The 23,477-nt window shown below is 42.4% G+C and overlaps 1 protein-coding gene across 1 annotated transcript in view; it reads left to right on the plus strand.

The window, feature by feature from the left end:
- Positions 1–352: 352 nt before the first annotated feature.
- kremen1 (kringle containing transmembrane protein 1) overlaps positions 353–23,477 on the plus strand; it is a 107,787-nt gene continuing 84,662 nt past the window's right edge. The window contains exon 1 of the mRNA XM_034692302.1: positions 353–506. Within this exon, the coding sequence (XP_034548193.1) occupies positions 428–506 (79 nt within the window). The 5' untranslated portion in view covers positions 353–427. The remainder of the gene's footprint in view (positions 507–23,477) is intronic.

Below are 23,477 nucleotides of genomic sequence, written 5' to 3' on the forward strand. Positions count from 1 at the left end.
AACCAAACCTACTATCTCAAATCCATCCCTTACAGAGAGGGAAACAGGCAATGCTGCTGTTCATTGCACCACTATAGGTCCACCCTCAAACCCCAGCACCACCACCACCACCACCACCCTTCTTCCCCCCTCCTCCTCCTCTTTTCTTTCTGCAGGTTGAATCTGTTGCCCCTATTTCCTGTCACATGGGCTGGAAATCGGATCCCTGCTTTCTACTATCTGTTCCCGTCTGTGTTGGTGTCAGTGTGGTAGTAGCTGTGGGACCTGCCTTGAAGTTCAGGGACTTTTAACGCCGGCCAAAGACTCCTGCACACACACACCCGGACAGGCAGTCAGTCAGCCAGCCAGCAGCCCGCCGGTCTGCGCATCTGTCCGCGAGGCTGCACTTCTTCACCTGAGAGCCAGTCCAGACTCTTTAAATCACACCATGGATTCTTGGACAGTCTCCTCTGCACTTCTTCTCGCTGGGGTTATTTCTTCTGCGGCTTTTAGTCATTTCGAAACCGGTGAGTGAAACTTTTTTCTGCTCGCCCTTTTTATTTGAGGATCTGTTTCGATAAATCTGCGTTGTAAGGAAGCGTCTCCAAAGTTGCTCTTTGGCGCACCAGACACGCAGCTACCCTACCAGATATTGCATAAACAACACGATGAAGAAGGTTCATGTTGATGTTTTGGTGATGTTTCACTATTCTGTTTCAAACATGTCACAGACAGCAGCCGCAGTAACTTCATTCATAGTTCCTCGCCTTGGTCTGAATCCCTCTCCGGCTCTGTTTCTCAAACATGACGTCTTTCTCTAGGATGTTTCCAGAAGGCAGCAAAAGCCAAAACAGAGAACTGTTTAAGTTACTTGGTTTGACAGAAGGATATGTTGGATGTTCTGAGTACAGTGTGCAGAGTGATTCGACTACAGTTTCAGTGAAACCTCCACACCTAAAGGATAAACACTCACTGTCCAAACCGTATCCAAATGTGCACTCACACTGGAGTCCCCCGCGGCAGTAAGTAAACCCATATCGTTTAGGAGCAAATGTAAAGCTAAAACGAAAGCTTAGAAATCCCCGGGAACCCCTGTAATGTCGACTTGAAAGCGTCGTTTCGGGTTAATAATGAAAACAACGAGCTATGTAACCCAAACCAACAGCTTTACGCACCCGACTCCCCCCCGCGCGCCTGGTCCTGACGTTTTTACCTGTTCTGCATCAGCTGCTTTACATTCACTCTGCTGTGATTGATCACATTTAAACAGCTATGGTAGAACATCTGCATTTTTCCCCCTATCTCGATTAAAATATGACTTTTGGCTGCCGCGCATTGCTGGTTGCTGGGTCTGTAACTGAACCAGAAAAAAAGATCTGTTCCCCCCCGAAATGAACTCAAAACCCTCAGATCAGATCAGATCAGATCAGATCAGTCATCTGATATCATCCGTTTAATTTGCCATCAAGTTCAGACTAATGCGCGGAGTTACGCGTTCGTCTATCTGCTAAACTTCAAAGTTACAACCATTCAAAGCTTTGCGTTCAAAGGGACTATTTGGTCTGAATGTGAATATCTAATAATGATGACCACACTAACCAGGCTTCTCTTCGCTGTAATTTGCGCTGCGTTTCATGTCGGAGCAGCAAATCCTCATGCTTTCCTTTTTAATTTTTTTGTCTCTTAATTATACCCTCCGATTTCAAATTAGAGGGTCCAACATCTGGGCTAGTGCGTAAGTACTCCCATGTGTACCTATGTATTAACAAAGTATTTAAAGCAATGGTATTCCCCCTCATAACACTGGGGAGAAGAAAGGCCAAGTTTATGTTTAGTTGAAGTCAGCTGTGCCATATTTACTGTACAGTAAAACAATAATTTCATGCAAGGAGGCAGTCCCTGGCTGTAAGGGCACAGAGTGACTGCTTCTGTCTCTCTGTGCTCTGTTTTCCACATGACTGCACTGTGCACATCAAGCCATAGCATCAAACTAACCCACAACTAAAGTAATAATTACACAAAAACAAAAAATATGAGTGTATGGTCCTCATGATTTAAGTAGGAACTTGTCTTTAACATTGAGTTGCCATAGTTTATGTTTGGTGCAACATGTTCACGCTCTGGAGCCCAGTGAAAGGCATTCTGGTAAATGTAGGAGAATCAAGGTACCGAAGAGTACTTCAGAAACACTGGAACACTTTGGTATGTCAGTGCATCATGTACCACTGCAGAATACCCTGTTCAGTCAAGTCTGCAAGCCTTTTTTACACCCTTTGTTGACTTTCTGCATCCACATTAAGAGCAACAACATACTACATTTTGATGCAGTAAACTAAGGTGACGTTACTTAGCTCTCTCCTGCACTGATGGAAAAGCAGGTGCCAGATGCAAACACAGAGGGGGCTTCCAAATCATATCCTACCACAGCCCCCTAAAAGCGTTGTCCAGCCCTGCTCAGGGGATAAAAATGAGCCAGGTTGAGGGAAACAAGAGCAGTTCTAAATAGACTCCTGGACTGCACTGAACTACTGTAATTGTATCCTATGGTTGGCTGGCTACTAAATTTCTTCCTGAGCATTGTACAGATACAAACTTTTCTGGACAGGGAGAGCAAATGAGGCAAAATCTCTGCATGTGCTGATTGGAATTCTTATAACAGCTGAACTTAATGTAAACTACTACTTAAAGCTGAGTCATACAATTTGGTAAAGTCATTGTTGTGACAGAGTGCTTTACACTACACGAGTGTGTTCAAGGCTGCGGCTTCACATCCAGCAGAGGTGTGTCAGCAGCAAGTGTTTATTCATCTTGTACTGAGAGGTAGTCATGCATTCAGTAGTGAACTATAACACACACAGTTCCTCACACCAATCTTTTCATCATGCATCAACCACATTAATGCTGGTGCAATATTTGTCTACTGTGCTTTATATTTAATTTACTGTGCAATGAACATCTACTCCACTATATGTCATTTACTATGCAAGATACATTATCTACCGTGCAATACACATGATTTACTGTGCAGCATACATTATCTGCAATGCAATATACTGTATTTACTGTTCAATATACATTACATACCAAACATTATGCTTTATCTCTCATGCAATGTACATAATTTACTGTGCAATAGGGCTGGGCGATAATTCAGTAGCGATAATTATTGTGATATCATTTTTCTGAATATAAATATTAAAAATGTTTGATAAAAAATGGATATAAATAAACCTGTAATTACACACAGTAAAACAATTTGCTATTTCTTTGTTGTAAGTTCAAATTAAATTATGCAAATTACCTCAACCTGAGAAAAATAACAATGTACTAAGTAAAACATCACAAAAATCTCATTTTATACAAAAGACCTGTTAGCAGCATCAGAAATGATGGATAAAAGAAGCTTATCAGAAAATAAAAATCTGCCTTTAAATTTAAATGAAATAATGATTTGATATTTATCATGATAATAATCAATTTCAATATTGCCCAGCTCTACTGTGCAATATACTTTATTTACTGCATAAGCCATGAAAGATACATGGATTACTGAGCAATATAAGTAAATACTGTAGCCTATATTATACACTCTTTATCATGCAGTATTAAACTAATTACGTCCAAAACACATTTTTTTCTGTGCAATTTATTTAAGCTAACGTGCAATTTGCATCATTTCCTGTGGATTTTATGTTAGTTATGACCTTTTACATTATCTGCCATGATTTATACATTATCAATGTGCAAAGTAGGGCTGGGCGATAATTTGATTACAATAATTATCCTGACATAATTTTTCTCAATATACATATAACAAATGGGCATTAAAAATTAGATATATTCATACAGCTTCTACAACTCATCTCAGCACTATCACCTCTCTCTCTTACTCTCCTCTATCCCTCTTTCAAGACCCAACTCAGTCGAGGGATGATAGCTGTCTAACATGACTCTGGTTCTGCTCGAGGTTTCTGCCTGTTAAAAGGAAGTTTTTCCTCGCCACTGTTACTAGCTAAATACTGCGATGTGCAATGCTCATGGTGGATTAAGGTGGGGTCAGACTGAGTCTTACCCTGTCTTGGTGTTGGGTCTCATGTTCATAACTTAACATAGAGTGGTCTAGACCTTCTTTGTTTGTAAAAGCGTCTTGAGATAACATTTGTTGTGATGTGGCGCTATACAAATGAAGATTGATTGATTGATTGATTGATTGATTGAAACCTGTTATAACAACCCCCATCCATTGGAAAGAGAGGGGGCGCTACTGTGCCTTAAACACTAGTTGCCAACCAAGATTAAACAGAAGAAGAAGAAGAAGGTGTTGAACAGCCAATCATGACGCAGGGTGAGAGGAAGGCGGGGCTTAAAGACGTTCGGAAAAGATTTATCAGAGACTCAAGTTATCAAACTGTCTGGATTCTTCAACTTTCACTCAGGGGCAAAACTCTGCCTTAAATAAAATAATGATTTCATGTGTATCTGGATAATTATCAAAATCAACTGATATGATAAATGTTATCGTGATAATGTCTTTTTTAATATCGCCCAGCTCTAGTGCAAAGACTTAATCAAACATGCAGTTTTCATTATTCACTGTGCAATACACATTGTTTTATTTAGCTACATGTTTTCCATCCCTCTTTATATCAGAGGGAAAATATAGAAAGGTGTTTTGAGTGGTTAAGTGCTTTTTGTAGAAGCTATAATATGAGAATGTGCTCTTCCCCCATGCAACACACCTCACCCTCCCAGTATACAGTGTGAGTTAACCAAAAGCTCTTATCAGTGTGTAGGATGTCTCTCCTACCTGACCTCTGAAGCTTTATAAAGACACTCATCCAGACTCCAGCAGTCTGTTTTGTCTGACTGCAGCCTCCCGTTGCTCTCTTGGCAGTGGCTCAGGCCCTTCACACAAACGTACACACTAAGTGGAAGCTGAATCCTGTCAGAGCTGTCAGGATGAGGCGTAAATGAGTTGCTCTGTAAGCCGGTAATGATGTAGCTGATGGTGTCGTGAACAAGCTTGAGCTGGTTAATCAGTGGGGAATTATTTGGTTCTTGATTTTGCCTCGGATCCATGGCCGCTCTGATTGACAGCGAGGGTGACAGCGAGGGTGACGGCGGTGGAAGCAGTGGTGAGAGTCCCACAGTGCACTTGTGCTCTCATGCGTGTGTCTTTTGTTTGTATAAACGGTGCATCATTGTATTTCAATGAAAGTTGACGCAGCCTTTTCATCAAGCTGCCAGTGTAGCTGTTGCACCTTCAAAGTGATCCTCTTTAAACTCAGTGTCAGGGTGAGTAAGATGTTTTCCTGTCAGAACAGGCAGGGATCATCTATAATCTATCTCAGGGGTTTCCCTGCTGGGATGATTAAAGGAGAAGTCTGAAATATTGGGAAATAAGCTTATTCGCTTTCTTATGGAGATTTAGATGAGGAGATCAATACGGTTCTAATATCTGTCCATTAAACATGAGGCTAAAACAAGCAGCTGGTCGGTTTAACTTTGCACACAAAGTGGAAACGGGATGAAACGGCTCGCCTGGCTCTTTCAAAGGAAACAAAATGACCTTTATGAATCTCTGGAACTGAACATTCTTACAAAAACTACATCATAACATCTGACATTGTGTTCTGTATTGTGAGTTGTCATTTTTACACTTTGCTTTTTGTAAGAATTATGCAAATTTTGTAAGCTTTGGCTTTGTTGGAGATCTTATTTTGTCCCTTTTCAGCAGATGCAGGCAGACTGATTCCACCTGTCCCTGTATTTTATGCTAAGCTATGCAAAACTGCTGCTGGCTATAGTTTCTGATAGGAATGCACTGTAATGAAAATTCTTGTCCAAAAACCAAAAACCGAAACACAGAAAAAAAATGATTATGCCAATTATTAGTACGTAGACCTGGGACAATTGTAACACTTGCACTTGCTCCAATCAGGAACAAGTTAGGAATCACCTGATTCACTCTGCACATGCTCAGTTTAGTTGCAGCTAGTTTGTAAAGCAGTTTGAACACACTGGGTTAAAAGAGCTGAAAGTTATAGACAGAAATGTCAAAAATGCTACAACTGTCCCCGGTCTCCCCTACCATTGCATTTATGGCTCTGACTGTGTACTAACCTCACTAAAATCAAGGATTTCATTGAACATATCAGACAATGAGGGTGCTTGACCCTCATCTGGTTCAGAGAGATGAGTCCTTTTTTATGCGCTCTGTTCTCCTGGGCTGTGCGCTTCTCCGTCTCCAAGCGGGTTCTCTGCATCCATCGCGGCCTGGATCATTCCTCCCACATCCGAATAATGATCTCTATAACGCGGATCCAGTACAGTCGCGATGACGTGCAGAGGATCCAAATAGATCTCAGTGAAATGTGTGCTGACAGACTCTGAGAGTGTACTTTTCATTGTTTTCACTCCTTGGTCCATCTCAACCTCTTTCCTTAGAAGACGCTTCAGTGCTGCAATTAAAGGAAGAATGGATGCAGACATGTTGGCCCTTATCCAGACAAGCGCATACTGGCCGCATTTTTGTGCTTGCGTCATCACAACATTCTGTTTCGGCCGTGTTGTTTCAGTGATAAAAGTCAAAAACCGAAAAATTTCCGGTGGCCGAATTTTCAGTGCATCCCTAGTTTCTCATTTCATAGACAGTTACATAGGGTGTGCAATCTTTACATCTAACTTAATGCTAGAGAGTAAATAAGCTTGTTTCTTTACATAGTGTAGAAGGATTGCTTTGCTTCACAACTGAATGTTTCGTGCGTCCTTCATGGCGTGATTTTCCTCTGAACTTTTATCTTCTCTGACCTGGAACAGTTATTCAAATGACAGCTATCTAAAGGGGAACATGTCCCTCTTGGATCCCTCAAAGTTGTCATATGCAGCTTGTGACAGGAATTATAGAAAAAAATGGCTTTGACCTTTTAGGACAAGATCGAATTTGTTGAGCCAGAAGAAAATATTTTTGCATCGTACGCCGTTGCTGCACAACGGTGAAAGGATTGCCGAAAGAAAGAGTGCATGTTTTTTTTTACAGGCAGGGAATTTGGCAGCAATTGATTCATCTGTTCCTGTGTTAAGTGATTTGAATAACTGAGAACTCAAACAGGAACGACATGAAACAAGTGGAGTCCCAGCATGCAGATCTTTGCTTTCTTTTCTATTCCATTTAAATGAAAAACTGTTAGCGTTGGTTGCGTCAAGCCGAGGCTTGAAGATGGGCAGGCTGTGACAGTCAGGTGATGTGGAATGCACTCCTGTTAGAGCTGTCAGAAATGATGCCTACTGAAGAAAACATCAGGTTAATATCAGGCTGTGCTTGACCAACTGAATCCCAAACTAGACATGCATGACATAACTTGTAAGACTACACTTTGCACTTTGGGTTTGCAAAGTGTGACGTCTGTGCAGTGAAGTGTCTTATGAAACTTTCTGCAGGTGCATAAACATTATTGTTTCCAGACTAACGCAGAGATTTGAAGGTTTTGTTCTTTCTCTCTACACTGGCCGTCGCGTGTCTGCCTTGAAGCACTGCAGGCACAGAGCAGAGTGATTTGGGGCTGAATACAGCATGTGTTACGATTTCCCTTTGTAGCCTGACATGCCGAGAAGCTGCTGCACAAACTGGCAACCCTCTGTTTCATCTGGCAACCCTCTCTCCTTCCTGCTCCCCGTTTGATCCCTGTCCAGCAGGGCATCATGTCGGCCTGGACTCTTTCAGATTCATTGCACTCGGCCGCAGACGGAACTGGGTGTAGCTGTGCGGTGCAGGAGGAGAGGCGAGGTGGCCGTCTGAAACAGTGCACGACCTCCTGAACGGTAGCTCACAGAGGTTTGTTGTTTTTGATGCTGGCAGCAGTGGTGCAGCTTCTGTGCTAACTAGCTCGACTCGTGATTGATAGGAGGTCATGGTGTGTTTTCAGATGTTTGGCTTTAAATCAAGTTAGACATCGGCTAGCTGTGTGTGCTTTGCACGCATATATCTCGTGTCTGCAGAAATCAGGTTTGCCAGAAGGTTTTCCAGATTTATCCAAATCTGAGGTTGTTGTGTTTTCGTGCTGGGTGTGAGTGGTTTTATTTTTAACCCAAGACAGTGGTTAAGAAAGCAGCAACACAACAAGAGTTTGTTCAGAAGCTTTTGATTCAATCACATGAGTAACTTTTCCCTCTTGATAAAAGGGGTTCATAGTAGGGATGGGCATTTCAAGCCAAAATACTATTTGATAATCATTGGTATCACTCACACACACACACACACACACACACACACACACACACACACACACACACACACACACACACACACACACACACACACACACACACACACACACACACACACACACACACACACACACACATGTCCCATTAACAGCCCGTTTGTGTGGCAGTCACATTAACCAGCAGCAGGAAGAGGTGCAGGCACTAACAGCATCTTTCTCTATCTTTGCGCTGGTGTTTCTGTGACGCAGCGTGGCGTGCATGATTACATTTTACAACCACGACTGTTGCAAATGTTTTCTTCTTCTTCTTTTGCTATTTAATGCAGATAGCATTCTTCTTCTGTTTTAGACGCTCTATAGCCAACATCTGGCGGGAATACCGTATTAAAACCAGGCACCGGTAAAAAGGTTGAAAATTTGTACTTTTAAAATGAGAAAATATTCAAAGCCAAGTCAACCAATATTTGAATATTCAAAAATCATTGCCATTTTTACATAATAAATCCATTAATAAGTCTAATCAATGTCTAAAAAAGTGAAAAATAGCCTTCACATTTGCTTCAAGCTGTAGTAATACCTCCAAAATGCTTATTTTCTCACAAATCTTTCAATCTAAAGAAGTACAATATGAATCAGACTCACATTTATGAGCTGCAAAATGTGTTGGACATTTTGCTGTAAAAAAAAAAGATCAGTTTTCTGTCACTGGTCTTGTCAGTAAATCACCTTATAATGTCAACGCAACATGTGTGTTTTCACGTGAGGCAGATGTGAGGCAGCTGTGGCCATCTGGGGTCGCCTTACAGGAACCACGTCAAATGTCAAACGCAGGGTCTCACATCCTCAATCTGATGCCCCTCCTCCTCCTCAGACACATGCACGCACACACACACACACACACACACACACACACACACACACACACACACACACACACACACAAAGGGCTGTCTTCACCCAATCCACATTTCTTCCTCACAAAGCCAATCATCAAATCTGTCTCGACTTAATCTTTCTCTCGACTTGTAAACGCAGTCCATACAGTGCAGTTTATGATGGGCCCCCATTAACCTTTGTAACCCCTTAGACAGAGGAATCTTTGTGAGTGCATGTGTGTGTGGGTGTGTGTGTGTGTGTGTGTGTGAGAAAGGGAGAGAGAGAGAGAGAGAGACACTAAATTATCTCTCTGGGCAGATAATGACAGACCATCTTCTGCCGGAGAAACACGAGCTTGTGTTGGCAGAGGTGATGGCGACGGAGCGTTGTTTTGAGGGGACCCGGCGGGTTCTTAAAGACTTTAACATGCCTGCTTTCGGTGTGCCGGGAAACCCTCTGAGCTCAGTGTGGGGCGTGTCAGAGGGCATGATGGGAAGAGGGTGCATGGGGTCTGGGTCTCAGATGTGGGCTGTGTGGTTTCCCCTGCCTTTTCCGGTTTCAGAGATGGAGATGGAAACCTCTCCTCGCTGATGGGCTTCTGTGCTGCAGACGCAAGTTCAGACAAACCGCTGGGGTGGAACAGTGTACTGTACTGTTTGACATCTAAGTAGCTGTGGTCATGATTAAGGATGGAACTCTGTGTAGAAACCAGTCACAGTTACAAAGTCTCAAGCCTAGAATACATCTGCGTCAACCCCGAGCCTTAATTAAGCTGATTTATACTTCTGCTCAGAATTGACGGCGTAGGCTACGCCGCAGGTCCACGTAGCTCCTGTACCTACGCAGAGGCCTACGCAGGTAGCTGACATGCACCTCCTCCAAAATGTAACAACCCGTAGAATCGACACGGACCGCAAGCCCCGTGATTGGTCCACTCGACGGCATTGTCTTTCCCACATTTACATCACTTCCGGGATCCCTGCTCATCGGCCGCACATCGGCCGTGTATTTCATCTCCTCCTCTCTATTCTTCATGTAATCATGTCTGTATGATAAACAGCAACATGCATCAGCTGTAGATTAACATAACACGCTCTGAATCTCTGTGGAAAAGTAAACAGAGATCGTAGCGGGGCCAGAAGCAGGCGACCGGCTATCAGAGAGACCACACTGCCCTCAAGTGTTTCAGCTGAGAATTGCTGCGTGACACAGACACATCGACGCACAACTTTGTCGTGCGTCAGCCCCTGCTGCATAGGGCCTGATGCAGAAGTATAAATCAGCCTTTAGCCTATGACGTGGGTCCGTGTAGCCCTGTTCCTACACAGAAGCCGTAGCGTGATGTACACCACCTATAGACTGTATAAGATATGGACGTAGTATCCGTGACGTCATCCATCTGTTCCTGAACGCTGTTTTGAAGCCAATGGACGGCGGCAGCCATATTGGGAATGCAGAACTCAACCAGGTAGAGTGTGATGTAAAGGGGCGGAGTGTGAGCCTCCAAGGCAACAGCTATGTGTTCCCGACTGGGAGTCCACTCAGTCATGTCCTTATTTGGGCAAAAACTCGTAATCTTAATATCTTCTGAACCGTCACATTAGGAAAAAAATAACCCCCCGTACAGTGTGAGCCGATAGAGAGATTAGCTACGTAGGGCCAAGCCGTTTTTTGAACCAGGCTGTAAACATGTTTATTAATGCTGTAAAGATCGTCTTTTTCCCATTCATGTCTATGTGGTTTTCGGTGTTTCTGCAGCCAGCCTCAAGTGGATTCTCGATGTATTGCAGTTTATAACACTTCCTCATGGGCTTCATAGTTTGAGACTGCAGGTTGCCGCTTGACACCACCTCAGAAATGTAACCATGCGTCAGCACAATGTGGCAAACTCTGGTCTTAAAATATGAAGGTGACGTGGGAATGTTAGAAACTGCAGTTCATGGAGCGTCCACTTGAGGCTGGCTGCAGAAACACCAGTAACCACATACACACTCATTCAAAGAAGACGATCTTTAAAGTAATAATAAACATGTTTAAAAAACGGCTTAGGTCTGTGTAGCAAATTTCTCTATTGGCACACTGTACAGGGGTGAATTATCTTATTACGAAACGGTTCAGAAGATATTAAGATTACTTGTACTGCCCATTTAAGGACATTACTGACTTGACTGACAGGCGGGAACACTGTAGCTGTTGGTGTGGAGGCTCGAAGCCCGCCTCTTTACCTCACACTAACTCAGACAAAGTTTGCTTGCGTTCAGCATTTCCAATATGGCTCCTGCCAATGATGTGCTTCAAAAACAGATTTGCGACGTCACAGATATTACGTCCATTATTTATAGAGTCTATGGTTCAAACTAGTGTAAGATGAGATTTATTTTGGTCTAAGTATTTGTATCATCAGTATCAGTATTGAGTTCTTTAATGAAGTTCAAAAGACTTCTATTTCAGATATTGCACTGCCTCTTTGAGGTTGCTCATGGTGATATGGTTTGGAGTTTAAAGGTGACATATCATGCAAAATCGACTTTTTAATGGTTCTCTACCTGAAATATGTTTCCCTGGCATGTCTACAAACCCCCCGAGAATGAAAAAAATCCATTCTGCCCCTGTTCTGATTTCTCCACCTTTCTGTAAATGTGTGCTGAAACCAGCCGTTTAAGACTTCCGTGTTTTTCATACGTCACAACAATATCCGGTCTGTCACGGAGTCAGAGCTCGGAGCTTGTTCAGCTCATAGACTGTATAAAATACAACTCAGCCCCTCCTCTGTTTTTCATTCCCTGCACACGTGTGTGCTAACAAGGAGCTTAGGAGGGAGGCATGCTAGTTGTAGGCTGTCTTAATAAACACAAAGGTCGGTTTAACTCCCCACGTCTGCAGATTTGAAGATCTAGTGGATGATTTTTATTTATCATGGATAAGTGCTAGCGCTAGTTAGCATAGCCACATAGCTACATGTCGTAGCTGTAGCTGTGTACCAAGACACACGTCGACATACTGACAAATAAAACAACAAGAAACACAGAATCTGTGACCAATCCTTCAGAAAGGTCCTGCTGCCTTTCTGGCAGAGGTCGGTTTTACTCCCCACGTCTGCAGATTTGAAGATCTAGTGGATGATTTTTATTTATCATGGATAAGTGCTAGCGCTAGTTAGCATAGCCACATAGCTACATGTTCGTAGCTATGTACCAAGACACACGTCTACATACTGATAAATAAAACAACAAGACACACTAAATCTGGGACCAATGGTTCAGAAAGGTCCTGCTACAGGCGCCTCTCCATTAGGTTCAGATTCTGGATCAGATTCAGAGGGTTGAAGTAACGCGATCTCTGAGCAGCCGTGTTTATTCAGCCAACATGTAAACATTAGATCAATGTGCTGGAGAGCCGAGGGCACATCCACTTCCTGAGGGGGCGTGGTCAGAGGGAAAACAGAGTGTTCTGAGGATGGCTGAAGAAGAGGGCTTTTCAGGCATGCCAAAATCTGATTTCAAAGTGTTTTTTTGAGCACAAACTTTAAAGACATGTTTTGGGGACCTCTTAGACCAATATATATTGATGAAAAAAGCGTGATATGTCACCTTTAAGTAAATATGTCACGAGTTCAATGTGCTGTTGTCCTATGTGTATGAAGAGTCATTAAAGGCATCACGACGCACAGCAGAAGTTGTGACACATTTACTTAAACTCCAAACCATATCCCCCTGAGCAACCTTAAAGAGGCAGTGCAATATCTGAAATAGAAGTCTTTTGAACTTCATTAAAGAACTCAATGATACAAATACTTCGACCAAAATAAATCTCATCTTACACTAACAAGGGTGGCGATGTTTAGACGCACATCCCTGATAGTTACAAACTGCTAAGAAATAATCTGTCTATTGATAGAATAATTTATTGTGCCCCTCTCAGTCTGATATGATCAAAAGGAGAAAGAAAAATGCACCGATAATCCTCAGAAACAAATGACAGGAAATAGTTAATCCCAATAAAGAACACTGTGTTCTTTCTTGGATGCAGGATCTGTTAGACATAAGACAAGATAGTTGTGGATTGTTTTAAAGTTTAGCATGAGTAGCTTCATAAAGGAAAGGTTTTGCTTGGATTATTCAAATAACAATGTTTGGCCCTTTGGTAGTCTTGTGCTGAGTGACTTTAATCCCCATTGTGCTCTGTAGAGCTGTCACAAAAACCTGAGTATATCACAGAAAACCTGGTTATATGACAAGATTACTCTGTGGGAAGGAGCAAACTTAAAGTTCTGTCACTGTTGTTCTTGTTTCCAAACAACTGAAATAATGCGAGTCCCTCGTCTTTCACACAAAGGCATGTAAAAGTGTAAGCATCCATCACAGGACAGAGCAATCTACGGGGATCACATGGTTGCTGTACTGCCTATTTTCTCATCACTCTTTGGAATCACGAGTGTGTTGACAAATGGGCTGATCTTCCTTTAACTTCTAGATAGTCTATAAAACTTTACACCCCTTTAAAATGTCCTCTAGGCTGCATGTAAGTTCAGTGAGTATGTCCTGGTTGTTTTCACAGTAAACGCAGTCAGACTGTCTCCACTTTATGTTGTGACCACGCATAATTAGCCTCACAGCCCAGAGGAGGTTAGGTTTACCAAGACAACAAACACGCTGACAAAAATCAACTATGCGTATTAACCTTTAACTGGCTTTAAGTGACCCGACTGAGGTGCTTCTTTGATCTAAATGCATCATGCTAAGGGAGGAGCTCCTGTGCTTTATTGAGCTTCTAAGTTTCCTTGCTTGTAGAAATTTGGATCAAAAATCCGTTTCTATTGAAGACCTTGTTGTTGTTTCTTCTACCACATCTCCTGCTTCTTTTGACGTAACTTTATATTTCAAGTCAAGTCACATCATTAAAATCAAATCACTGGTGCATGAACATATATCAAGTGTCTCATAAAGTTTTTCAGTTGGATTTAATTACCAGACAGCAGGACTTTAACTACACAGAGGACAATTCTGGGGGCCAGTTGCTTGTAACAATGGCTGAGTTTGGGAAGAGGTCTGAAGTTTCGCTTTATTATACCAAAGCTAAAGAGAAAGAGAAAGTGAAAAGCAATTTAAGAAGAAAGGTACTTTATTAATCCCCAGGGGGAAATTAAATTTTTCCACTCTTGTTATTTTTTGGTCATGCTACACGCACAGTTTGGTGTATATACATATGCACAAACATGCAGTGGACATGCACTTAGGGAGAGATGTCAGAGTGAGGATGCTGCCATCAACAAGCACACCCCGAGCAGTTGGGGGTTCGATGCCTTGCTCAAGGGCACCTCGGCAGTGCTCAGGCAAGTGAACCAGCACCTCTCCAACCACCAGTCCACTTGCCAAACTTTGTCCATGCTGGGACTTGAACCGGCGACCCTCCGGTTGCCAAGCCTATGGACTTAGCTACTGCCGCCCAAAGTTGTGCGCTCAATGTGGGACATATGTTGCAAAATAGACTTCAAGGCCAAGATGATCTGTAATGTGCATCAAATGAAACCAAAAAGCAGGACCTCTCATTGTCTTTGTGCAGAAATGACTCTGTCAACTGCTGCTGCAGGACCGTCCCCCTCTTCCTCTTCCTCTTCTTATTGTGAGAGCCCCGTTAGATCAGAACAGTAACTTTATGTTGAAGTCTGTGATGACATCAGCTTGTTAGCTAATTAAACAAAGTGACATAAGGTTGGATGCAAGAGGGCCGGTGCACGGGGTGTTCAAGGTCGGGTCGGTAAAATTAGTTTTAGGCAAAGGTCAATAAAGGGTCATCATTATCGGTTCTGTCGAGATCGAATTCTCATCTCTTTCTGATATTCCAGCAGATATCAGGAAAGAATTGATAATGAATCAAGAAAAGACCAATCACTAAAGAGGCTGGTATCAATATAAAAGATTAACGCTCTACTTTCTAACATAATATTTTAAAAAAGCAGAAGATTGAGATCAGATTAAAGCTGCAGAGGAGAGGTATTCATAAATTAATTAATTAGTGCTATAACTTTGATTTAGAGTCATTGTTTAATATGGAAAAAAATACTTAACGGTTGCTTTTTTTTCTTTTTTATATATTTTTTAAGTTTACTTTTTGGCTTTTACGTCTTTATAGAGAGAAAGAGGACAGGGGATTTAGTTAAAAACTTGAAGAAGGTAAAGGGGAGTGACGTGCAACTAAAGATGGCAGGCTGTAATCACACATGCATCCTCCTTAAGGACTATTGTCTCTGCACATGTGGTGCGATTTGACCCCTCAGCCAAACCTGGACCCCAACACAAGAACAATTTTGATGTCAGTTTATCATTTTTATGTAGGCATGTATGAGATTGACAAATCATCAAGCCAAATCTGAAAATATTACATAGTTAAGGATGAAAAAAAAGTTAGTTGCAGCCTTCTTTTTAATTCTTACATCATTTTAGTAGACTCAAAGTGTGCAACAGTCTTTACATGGAGGTCAAGTACGAGACCCCCTCTCTAAGAATTGCTCAATATCACTGAGCATCAGCATTGTCCTTTTTAAGAGGAAGGAAATTTAATATGAAGTCAAAACAGATACACAAACGTCCACATCTCGTTCTCCAGTGGCAGTAAAGGCAGCTCACAGTGGCTTCACAGCAGTGATAGAATAAGAAAGAGCTGCACTCATTGAGCATGCAGACAAAGACAGTAGAAAGTCTGAAACTGGAGAAAATAGAGAACAGTATTTTCCTTTTTTTGGTATCCCAGTGCTCACGATACTCAGCATGCCTTGACTTGTGAAGACAGGCCAAAGTTTTTGAAGAATTCCCTCATTTTCTTGGCTGAAAATAAGTTGTATCTGGCTCACAGTGGGTAACAGAAGGAGGGAAAAAAAAAAAAGCTGCAGGTCAGAAATGTGGGCTTCTGTGTCAAGCCGCTGCCAGTTTACTTCCTGTTGACCTCTGGGTGGTGCCTTACAGAGGTCAAGTTGTGGGCGACGCCCTTGTTCTTCCATGCCAAGGGATTGGAACGCCCTTAAAACCACCAACCGCTAAGACGGAGAAACAGACCTTGTTATTATAAACACAATCATGCTTATTATCATGCCACTGTGATTCTGTCCTGTCGTGTTCAAAGGCTTACATTTGTTTTATTAAAGCACATCTCTCTGTGTCGTTCTCCGCTCCCTCCATTTCTCTTTTTGAACTTCCACCCACTTTTCTCTCTCACCTTGTGCAAATTACCACCTGCTCATGCAGTCAGTCAGGCGACTCGGCATGCAAAACAGCCCCTTGCCAGTCCCGGCATCAGGGTCTGGGATAGTGACGGTTCGTGCATGGTCATCCTCCCTCAGAGGTGATGAGGCATGACCGCGGGGACAGTCATGTGAAGGACAGGGCAGCGAGAGAAAGAGGCGTCCCTCAAACAAAGTGGAGTGAGGTTGAGTGTGTCACTCCTGTCCCTGATCCATGGAGGCGGTCCAGTGAGACAACCTGAAATTAAGCTGTCAGGCCACGGCCGGGTGTACACAACTGTCAGGCTTTAAAGAGATAAACAATGTTTAGGTGGGAGAGTGCACACATGTGGCCACAATAGTGGTTTGTGAGGTTTTGTTGCTCAGAGGTCAGTCAAGAGCAGCCTGTGTTTTTCTGAATGAGCTGTGACAGGACTTTGGATGGAGTTCTGTTTAACAATGAAACATCTCTTTCTTATTCTTTCACGACTCCCTGCACTGTACAAAAGAAGGTGATGTAACCACTCTGACATCATGGATTGGTTTGTAAATCCCTGTTTTGAAGCTCCAAGCTATGTTTGTGTGTTTTTGGAAGTAGACGCAACCATATTTGGGCAACAGGATTGAAACACATTGGCTTGATTCTTCCATTGACTGTATGGACAGCTCGTCTTTGCCTCCTATCATTGCACAAAAGTAATACTAAAATACTCCTTGAATTGGGTGCTGTGATCTTCTTGCTGGTGTTTGTTGAAGTCAGAGTCTGTGCACTCGGGATTGGTCCATGGAGCCAGTACTGACGTCACACCCACAAATTTTACCTTACAAATTAAAGGCCAAAATCCCTCAGGTCAGTACAGTCCACAGTGGAACAGATTCTTGTGTTGGTTTGAAGCAGAAACTGCCAGTTATGGGGAATTCAATGACTCTTGGGTTGGTGTTTCTTACGGTGTCTCTGGTCATTCCTCCTCTACTCTAAACCATAGACTGTATAAAAAAAGAGTAGTATCCCAGACGTCACCCATCTGTTCGTGAAGTGCTGTTTTGAATCCAGTCGTCGGGTGCCATATAAGAAAATACTGAACACAACCAAACTTCTGTCAAGCTAGTGTGAGGTAAAGAGGAAGGCCTTTAGCCTTAATCAAGTCAGTCTTCATTAGGGCAGAAGTCTTAAGTTTAACATCTTCAAAAACACAGTTAGAGAAAATTTCCGCCCCCGTACAGTGTGTGTGCCGATAGACAAATGAGCTTTTCAGACCTAAACCAGTTTTTGAACCAGGCTGTAAACATGTTTATTATTGCTGCAAAAATGTTTTTTTGAATTGGTGTGTATGTGGTTTCTGGTGTTGCGATGAACTGCAGTTCTTAACACTTCGGCATGGGCATCATATTTTAAGGCTGGAGGGTTGCCGCTTGGTTTTAAGCCCAATGATGGCTGGCACCATATTAGAAATACTGACTCAACAAAACTCTCAGTCATCCCGACAAAGAGGTAGAGCTGAGGCGGGATTTCAGCCTCCTATAGCAGACAGCTACATCGACTCAGTTGTGCCCTTTATTATACAACTTTATGTCTAACTCCTATTCTTATATTATCTTAACAGATACGTTATCAAAACAAAACACACTTCAAGTGTGTATCAATTTTTAAAAAAAAGCTACCTAGAACAAAAATGTGTTTGAACCAGGCTGTAAATGTATAAACAAGCATTTCAACATGGGACTTAATGGTGTTTCATTGGCTTTTGGAGCCAGCCTCAAGTGGACACTTGAGGAACTGCAGTTTTTAGCACTTTTTCTTGGCAGCATTGACTTTATGTTTTAATGAGGTTTATACCCTTTTAAATGATCACATTTCTATTTAAAACTCAAAAACGCCCCTTAAGGAAAGTAAAACTTGGACATTAATCAGCACAATAAGAAGTATACTGACATTATGAGCATGCTAGATGTGTCTTTGAGTTTAAAGTTGACCCATGTCCCATCTGTTTACATGGAGAGAGCAGACTCTATTAACTATTCTGCAGCAAATCAGTGTGGGGACCTTCACATCTTTTAGCTTCACTTTTGGGGAGCTGTCATGTTGTCAAACTTATTCTACAGCCCAGGCCTCTTTCCAGGCTGCTGTGATTGTCAGCTTCACTCTGAAGAATTCCCTCAGTGACAGTCAGACATTAGTTTATAAAATGATTATAATGTTGTATTGATGAAGACTTAAAAACTGATATTAGAAACTATTAAATCGTCTGAGAAGTTTGCTTATTTTTCATTGTCCTGAGAACAATTTGTCGCCCCCTGCTGGCAGTTTTAAAGGACACAGGTTTTAGGTACTTATGCATCTGCTGTCCTTTTGAAACCCGAGGTTAAAATCACTTCCAATAAACAGGCCATGTCTCAAACTATCTTGATTATTCTTAAAGTTTTCCTTCTCTTTCCCTCTTGTAACCAATTCACCCTTCATCCTTTCCCCCCAGTGCACATTTGAATACTATTATGCATGAGCATCGTCTCCTGGCCTCTCCGTGTACCTTGACATTTTGCGTATGCATGAAGAGACCCACTCCAGTCAGTGCCGAATGACATTCACTCCCAGCTTTGCTGGCGCTGTCTGCAGCAGTCGGAGCCCATCAGCTGAAACACACTCCAGGGCGAGGAGGGTAAATCAAATAGTCAGAGAACAGTAATGAAATACCATAGAGCCTTATGTTCCTCTATGAATTCTATGAACTCGCAAATAAACAATTGTTGTCATTATCAAAACTCAATTTGACTCACTGAAATTGAATTTTAAAGGCGGGTTTTAGACCCGGGGGAGGAAGTGGCTGATGCATTAAAACATTATAAAAAATATAACTTTTTGACTCAGCGCTGGATTTATATGCAGATACAAATTCAAATAGAGGGTTATCAGCTTAAGGCATTCGTATAAAGGGAAGCAGAGTTCTGCTATGCCCTAATAGTGCTTATTGGCTCGTGTATTGTTTCTGCATTTCAAGGAGAGCAGGGAAAAATGATTATTCTTTAGCTTGATTTGCTTTGGTACAAGCCCCAAACCATTCTGGCTTCCTGGCTCTGTTTGTCTCTGTTTGAACATACTATTAATAAGCTCCTGACATCGTATGATTGAGGTCAATTAGCTGTTTTTCTTCCTTTGATTTAAACATGTGTAACATGTTCCAAACATCATGCCAGTGATTGGTTTGGGTGTTTTTGCAGAAAATCTCCACGGGCTGACTTTCAAAGCAACCATGTATTTTTGTGGTGTCACATGCAAGTCTTGAGTTTTGAGAAGCGTAACCAAGAACATAAAGGGAGGATATTGAATTGCTACTGTGTGAGACATGACCTGTCCGAGGAACCTAGTTCTTTTTATACTGCAGTTTTGTTTGGGTCAGGGCCACTGAGGTCTGTGTTCTACTGCGGTAGAGTAATGGCAACCACTTTAAATAAATGGAGAGTAATTTCCCTGCTGAGCCCCGGGGTCTGGTTAGTGTCCAGCTGCAGCAGTTTGTGGCCAAAGAGGCAAATTGTCGCCTTTCCTCTTTGCTGGAAACGCCCACCGACAGCACAGATTTGACAAGGTCGAGCAAGTGGACATGGCTAAGTGGACAGAGCAAACATTTGGACAAGTGAAGGGAGCGGACGTAGCTAAGTGGACTGCAAACAAAGGAACAAAGTTAGCCTGCAGAGCTAAGAAGCCATGACAGGGAAGCGTGCTGTGGATCAGAGAGTGCAGACCAGGGGTTTGACATATTTCAATGTAGTACTCTGGAAAGAAGTTTTCTATCAAGCATCTATACTGCGGCAAAAGTTGACCAAACTTTAACAGTCCATGGAGCCTACTTCAGGGTTCAGGAACATCTCAGTCAGCCTCTTTCACAAACAACCATTGTCCTTTAAGCTGTGGAGTCAGTGATATCCCACTGCAATACAAGGCCCTTTGAAAGAGGCTTGGACTCAAAAGGGGTGAAACCCAAGTCGTCGAGAGGCCCTGGTTTAGTTGTCTGTCCTCCATCGAAGGTAAATACAGCCCCCAGAGGTGAACACAAAAAGGGCTGGGTCTCCAGCAGCCTACGTGGCACCAACCCACGACCAACGCCAACTGAGGGCTGGTCACACTCGGACGGTGCCATGAAACAGAATCTGCTGGCCCTCAATAGATCCTCCGTAATGGATCCTGTTCTTGGAGAGGCCGGTGGGATACCCCCTATCTTTTACCAGAGCCATCTGGTTCCCAGTAATGCTGCTCTTCCCACAGCCGCACAAACCACAGTGAAAAGGGATCTCTTTCACAATCAAGATCAGGAACCAGAGAAGTGCTTGGTTAAAAGGGGTCTGAATGTTGAGCGCTGTGGTCCCCTCTGCAGCAGCCTATTGTGCTGTTGTTATTGTGTCCTTGGAAGTGCACTCTGTTGCGGTTTATCTAACAGCCTTTTGTGATTTGATATGCTGGAAAATGTGCTGTGCTCATGCTCTGACCAGGTCATCCAGACAAGGTAATTAAAAGAGAAAGATTTGAACATGTTAAGAAACACAAGGGTTCAACCCGCAAATTGAAATGAATGTGATTGCGGATTGTTCTAAAGCTAACAACAAACAAGAGGCAATTTAGAGTGGAACGAGATTAAGACAAATTGTTTTGACACAAGGGAGGTTTTCTCCACAATCTACTTAGATTAAAAGTGTAAAAGAAATCTAAACATGCCAAGGAATGCTGAGGGAACAGACCAATGCATCCATCTGTAGTTTACAAAGAAGGACAAAGAAATGTGCTGGATGCCACTCTACACGAACCAGCATGCTGGAGATTTATTGGTTGCAGATGGGAGTGTGTTGGGCCTGTTCATGTACAGCTGAGATCAAGAGGTAAACGTTAGTTAGCCTTTGGTACTTTCCATCTGAATCTTGCAAGGGCAACAGCTCATGTCCAAAAAGCTTGAATACAGCCACACTTCTTCTGCTTTAGCCACATTAAAGCACAGCGGTGTTACCTGATGGGGTGCATCTGTTCATCCCAACTTTATACAGACTTTGTCCTGCAACTCTTTCATGTTGAGAAGAGTTTCTCTGCTTTATCATCTTTGCTGCTGGACTCAGTTGTCTGTATCATGTTTCCTCGGATGTGTTTGTTGTGTGGACACTTGGTACGCACTAATGCACTTCTTAAACACCAAGCGGCAACCTCTGGTATTTAAATATACAGCCCATGTGGAAGTGCTAAAACCTGCAGTTCATCGAGCATCCACCTGAGGCTGGCTGCAGAAACAAAGCAAACCACATCCACACCCATTCAAAAAAGTTGATCTTTGCAGCAATAATAAACATGTTTACAGCCTGGTTCAAAAAACAGTTTAGGTCTGAATAGCTAACTTATCTATCGGCACACACTGTACGGGGGGGTTCATTTTTTTATAACTTCTTAATTTTTAAGATATTTAACTCACAAGTTTTGCCCAAATAAGGGCATGGCTGACTTGATTGGCAGGTGGGCACCTTGTAGCTGTAAGTGATAAGGCTAAAGGCCCGCCTCTTTACCTCACACTCAACCGAAGTTAGGTTGTGTTCATTTTTTCCAATATAGCACCCGCCGATGATCTGCTTCAAAACAGCACTTCAGGACCAGATGGGTGACGTCACGGATACTGCGTCCATTAATTATAGAGTCTATGTTTAACACTGGTATTAGTCAAAATCTGCGCCATTGATGTACATTTGCATCAGCAAATAATTTGCAATTATCTGATGTCTGTCGATGTTTATCTGTTTATGTTGCATCAATTTAATGCTGGTACGTAGCATAACTACATAACATAACTAATACTACCACCAGGCAGTCAGGATGCTGAACTCTCTCCCTGTTTTGCCCCCTCTTCCCATAGTGCCCCCTTCACAGATTTATCCCCGGTCACTGAAACCCCCCCCCCTAAATCAACGGTGAGGTCTGTCATCCTCAGGACTGAAATGCACACACTCACTTTGATTTTAAATTGCACTATAGCAAAGTTTTTGCACTGTTTTAAACTGTATTTTATTATTTTCATTAGCTTACTTCTTATCTTTTTCTAGCTTTCATATGTTTATTTGTTGTTGTCGTTGCTAGGGTCTGAGAGAGAAACGTAATATCAAATCCTCAGTATGTCTGGTGCATGCTGCAGTTTATTTGACAGTAAAGAAGACTGAACTTTTTGAACTTTGAACTAGCTGCTGATTTTATGTATTCGAAAAAACAGAGACGAAAAAAAAAAGACTAAACATGTTGTAAAAAAAACATCGGTTTCAGAACCTGCTGTCAGCTGAATTGGTATTCTGAACATTAGTATCAGCCTTAACAACCACAATAAGACAAGAATCATCCATAAACAGTCACAAAGAAACCTATTCCTCTTTCTGCACACCCTTACTCACCCTCCCACCTCTTACTTTAACTGAACAGAGCCTGTTGAGTTGTGAGGTAAGCTCTGACACAGATTATCTCCCGCTGTGAGGTCCAAGTGTGAAAGGCAAGTTCCTGTGAAAGGCAAGACCAGAGCCTGAGTATCGTGACTCAGACATATGATAACTTCAGCCCAATTTCCAGTAACCATGTTAGGTACACACGGAGCTTTAAATCAGCCTTGAAAGCTCAGGATTCCCAGTCAGGGTTTTAGAGAATGTCCTGACAGATTGATAGAGGTCTATTTGTTATCAGATTACTGTTTACAAGATTTGTCAGTTTACTCTGCAAGGAAACACTGACGTCAAGGAGAAGAACACAGCAGATATTAAACAGTGACTTTATTTACTGTTTAGTCAAGTGATGGAAAATTGATTAGCAGACAATTTCATTGTGTAAATAGGCACCTAAAAGCAAATATTATCATTCTCAGATGAAAGGGAGGGTGAAATCTGCTCCATCACAAAGATCTTTTTGCCATGATATATTGTCAGCTACAGTTATTTAATGTCATATTCCAGTACATGAACGCCTGCATGGTCTCTATCTCTGCCTGCTGAGTTAACACAAGAGCCAATGAGTCTGCGGTCCGCTGATTGTGTTTGCAGTATGCTTTGGGATTATGAACCGGTTGTAAGGTCAACAATCCCGAGAAAAATCACAAGTACAATCCATCACCCAGCAGTGTTTGGTCCGCCACAGGGAGTAGGCGAAAGCGGTGTCTCCGATCTCTGCTGAGTCCAATGGA

Source organism: Notolabrus celidotus, chromosome 9, assembly GCF_009762535.1.
Source record: "Notolabrus celidotus isolate fNotCel1 chromosome 9, fNotCel1.pri, whole genome shotgun sequence".
In the NCBI taxonomy this organism is placed as follows: domain Eukaryota; kingdom Metazoa; phylum Chordata; class Actinopteri; order Labriformes; family Labridae; genus Notolabrus; species Notolabrus celidotus.